The sequence below is a fragment of the Stegastes partitus genome, unplaced genomic scaffold, assembly GCF_000690725.1.
Source record: "Stegastes partitus isolate 25-593 unplaced genomic scaffold, Stegastes_partitus-1.0.2 Scaffold2158, whole genome shotgun sequence".
Taxonomy (NCBI): domain Eukaryota; kingdom Metazoa; phylum Chordata; class Actinopteri; family Pomacentridae; genus Stegastes; species Stegastes partitus.
In genome coordinates, this window is record NW_007579889.1 from 37,910 (window position 1) to 42,422 (window position 4,513).

At 44.7% G+C, this 4,513-nt stretch overlaps 1 protein-coding gene across 1 annotated transcript in view; it reads left to right on the forward strand.

Moving 5' to 3' along the window:
• The first annotated feature begins 593 nt into the window (after positions 1-593).
• The window catches only part of LOC103374154 (aryl hydrocarbon receptor-like), a 56,119-nt gene continuing 52,199 nt past the window's right edge, over positions 594-4,513 (forward strand). The window contains exon 1 of the mRNA XM_008304191.1: positions 594-1,123. Coding sequence (XP_008302413.1) covers positions 1,065-1,123 — 59 coding nt within the window. The 5' untranslated portion in view covers positions 594-1,064. The remainder of the gene's footprint in view (positions 1,124-4,513) is intronic.

Consider the following 4,513-nt stretch of genomic DNA (forward strand, 5'->3'; position numbering starts at 1 on the left):
CACAGAGTTCTTGGAGTGTTCTTGTGTTCTTCATGATGTAGTCCTATCCAGGAGTTCTGACTCACCAGACTGCTGAATCCTGAGCTGCACCACAGCTGGATATTGTTTTACTGTAAAAATCAGCTCCGTCAAAATATTCTTCTGCCATGTCCAATATTTTTTTGTCGGGTATTTTTGTTTGTTTCACAGCAGAATACAGCAATTACAGCAATCTGTCGCCATTAACGTAATGACAAGTAAGAATGAAAACACACCCGACTGTACCATAATTGGCTGCAGTTTGATTGAAACTGAATCATAAATAAACTGTGGATGTTTTGCCTGTGAGAGAACTTTTTCCCCTCATAACAGCCGTATTAGTCCGTGCACATGAGATAATGACTAACATCAACTGTGCTGTGTGATTTCTTAACTCTCATGTTGACTTTTCAACAAGTTTGTGTGCAGCCACAGCAGATTAATGGACGTCTTCAGACTCACTTATGCTTTTTGTTTTGTGTGTGTGCGTGCTGCCCCTATGAAGCATTTCTGGAGGCGATCCCGCTGTGATCAGAAACCTCAGCCAAACTACTTAAAAAAAAAAACTCCTCCAACCTAATGTGGATGTTACAAAAGCAGAAGAGTCCAGTCCACCTTAAAAACGCAGCTCCGCTCACTGTACAGACACATTTCCTGAAAACGCCCCGTGTGAGAGAGAAAAAGAAAACTCTGAATAATAATCATAAGGCGGCGTTGTTTATCCAAAGAAAGAGGGGGGTTGGACATCGGCTCAGATCGGTGCCAGAACTTTTCTTTACTTCCATCTCCTTCCCCTCCAGCGAACTCGCTCAGCGGCGGCCGCGATCTTCGCCCTTTTAGCCGAGCAGGTCAGCAGCGGTGACCGCCCACAGGAGCTGTCAGCGCGGCTCCGGACCTCCGCAGCACCCCAAACCCCGGCTTCCTCAGCATGACTCACGGACTAACCCGCTGAAGACTCGCTCCGCCGTGTGTGTGGATGGATGGGGGAGACTCGCGTGGCTTAAGCAGCAGTTTGTGACACAGTCGAGAGACACCGAGTGACAACCATGTTCGGGAACCCCGGGACGTACGCGAACAAGAAGAGGAAGAAGCCCGTCCTCAAGCAGTAAGACGCGGGCAGGGAGGGCTGAGCGGAGCGGGGGTGGCTCCGGAGTTTGTCTGCTGAGCGTTTAAACTCCGCGAAAAGGAGCCGAATCTGTTTCGTTTAAAGTTATTTAGCTTCGAAGTCCGCCTCACATTTAAGCTAACTTTAGGCTAACTTTCAACTTTAAGCTAACTCTTAACTTCAAGCTAACTTTTAAGCTAACAAGTTTGGTAAAAGTGACGAAAACTAGCTCAGCGACGCCGCGTCAGTTCAGTTAAACTAACCTGGTTAGCTTTACTAGTTTAGCCGAGAGGGGGCAATTAGAGTGAGTTAAGTGTGCTTTCTTTATCGATTAGCTCGGAATCGATAAGTTATTAAGTCAAACCATGCTGAAAATGTCGATAATTAAGGTGGACCGTGTTAGGTGAAGTTCGTTTTCGCTGTTTAGCTGGTTATAGTTAACTAAAACAGCCTAAATCCACCGGGTTTATTCACGCAAACAGCTGCTGTGGGTTTTTTGTGTGTGTGCCGTGGTTCGGTGTTTGGAGGGCTCTGGTGATTTTTTTTTTCGGTCCTCTGGGCTTCGGACCACCTTAAGAATCCGTCGGCCCGGGTCTGGCAGGGATATGTTGCTCTCGCGCATTAATCACAATCAAGCAGCGGAGTCGGAGCTGCTCTCACGCGATGCTCCGAGGAGGGAGGGCGCGCGGGCTCCCAGCGTGTTGTTGTAATGTGATACCTCCTCCTCGCGCTGCCAGCGCTCGCAGCTGCGCACTTCGCTGCTTCGCTCTTTTGTTCGCTGCCCTCGGACTTTTTATCAAACAGTGAAAGTGACCGACAGGTACAGAAAGACTCCACGGTGTTAAAAAAAATATAAAAATAATAATAAAAATCCTGTTTTTAAAAGATGGAACTTTAGCTGCTGAAGAAAAAACACTTTGATATTTAAAAACTGTTAAAAAAAAAAAAAAAAGAAGAAAAGTTTGAAAATGTGGTAAATTATACTGATTTTGTAAATCGTTTGTAAAAGTGTTATTTTACAGTCACACTTTGCAAAAGAGCAAATTTCTTTAACTTTCTTTTTTTTTTTTTTAACAATTAGCACTTTTTTTTCTTTGCTTTTACTGGATATGCTTCTAAATAGATAGTTTAGCAAATCAAGAGAAATCAAGAGAATGATCATTAAAAAAAACATTTTATTGAACCTTTTTAATCCTTAATAAATGTTTTTTTTAAAGACTTTTGATGTGGGCATTGTTCACAACTCTGGCCTCACTTTGTTTTTGTTCTTTTTCCAGACAGCGTAAATTCCTGTTTTTTTTCTGTGATGTTTTCCAGGTTTCAAGCAGCAGTGAATGTCTGTAAAGTAATTTTTGCTGATTTAAATACAGTTAACATGTGATTTAATACTTCATTTTTTTTCTGTGATTTTACAAGTTATCTGTAACTTTAAAAAAAACAGAGAAAATCTGTAAAATGGCAATTAAGTGTTCTTAAAAGTAAATTTGTAAACCTTCATCAAAACTTTTTTAAAATCTTTTGCAACATTTGTGCTCAGCACCACTTCTTGGATCCTCGCAGATTTAAGTAGGTACAGGAATTTACGTCACTTCTAACAGTGTGGACGGAGAAAGCATGACTTTGATGCTACGTAGGTGGTCGTGAACCTTGTTGAACACCCTCTGAAATGTAGCGTTAAAGGGTAGGATGCTCTGTCGCTCCACAAGCCTAAAAATACGGAGAAAACCTGTATTCTCTACATGATGTCAGGAAACATATCGTAGACCAGCTGCAGTACCTGGTTGTTCCACCAGGTGGCGACCAGAGGAGGCGTACTTGTGGGAGCTTAGCAGCAGCGGGACCATGACAGAGACTCTGAGGAGGTTAATGAGCTCCAACCAGAGCTCCAGTGTTTGGTACCAACTGGGATTGACTGGGGCGATGCTGCTGCATGGGTCCGTTTACTAAATTAGCAATGTTAGCAGAAGAGAAATATCGACTCGTGCTATTGAGTAATTGATTAGTGATTGAATCGGTGGATGTAAACAAAGGATCGGGTTCAAGGAGGTCGATACTGATCAGTTAAAAAATGTATTCCGTGGTGGTCGTGTGCCATAAGTCCCGCCCCCGACTCAAACAGCCAATCATCTGCATCGTGACAGCCGAACCAGGAAGCATCCAGCCAATCGCGTTGTCGCAGGGGGAAAGTGGAGCGGCTGAATATCCAGTTAACCCCGACCTCCGCTAATTAAAGGCACTTTATCTGGTCCAAATATAAACCAGCGCTCTCATTCACAATTCAAACCACATGACCGGGTCCCACTGCAGCTTTCAAGTGTTTTAATACAGGGATTAACGCGAGACAGCGAAATAAATCCCAGCGAAGGACTGTTTACATCAGCGACATTTATATTACTTTTTTTACAATCAGTACCAGCTCTGCGTCGCTGCGATTTTAAGAGTAAACAGCGCAGACCGGCCTGCTCGTACAGATCTAGCAGATTGTGCGTAGCCTGTTCCCAGTGTAAATCCCAAAATAAAAAGGTGGCCTGTGTGCAGACGTCTGTGTTTCTGGAGATGTGGGGCTGAGGTTTTCCTGGACGGCCAGCTGGGCTCGGCTGCACAAAGGCAGCATTGAGCCCGACTGTAAAAAGCTGTGGTCGCCACACAGGGGCATTCCACGGCACGGCGGCCCGTCCAAGTTCTACGCTTTATTACCCGCCGGGCTGCTTCGCGTGCATCCTAATGTAATATTAAAAACACCGAATCAATGCGTTCTCCATTTTTCCCAGAGCAGAACGAGTCTTCCAGTCGGTTTACGAGCAGCATTGTTCTCATAGCTGAGCGCTGGGTCGTGTCAAAAATGCGGCGTTCTGACCGGCTGCTGCTGCTTCGTGCAGCCGAGCAGGTTCCTTCTCTCTGAGCGGTGTTCCTACAGGTTCCTCAATTTGAAAGTCTCGGTTAATTACAGTGCTCGGTGCTCATTAAAGCCCCACGGAGAGCACAGCGGTAATCTGTGTGTGTCAATGTGTACTTAACACTTAGCTCTGCCCTTTTGTGCGTTTATTGCAGCGTGCAGTAATAACATCGTGTTTCCAGTGCAGGTATTTGCAGCGATGTGCAGGCAGACATGCTGATAAGAGGTGTGGCTCCACACTGACTCTTTGTTCCTTTGGCCTTTGTTGCACTTTCAAAGAGCGGCGCTCGTAAAGCGGTGGGAAGTACAGTTTGCTTTAAGTGCTGCACTGGAGCACAGCTCTCAGTTACTGTTGCTTGAGTATGTTTATTCTTCCAGGAAGTGTGGCGCTTTTTAGTTCCTTTAATCACCAAATAAAGACAGCAAAGATAAAAAATCTGTACATTATCTGATCCCTTATCAGTTTAAGTTATAAACCAACATAAAGCGCCGGT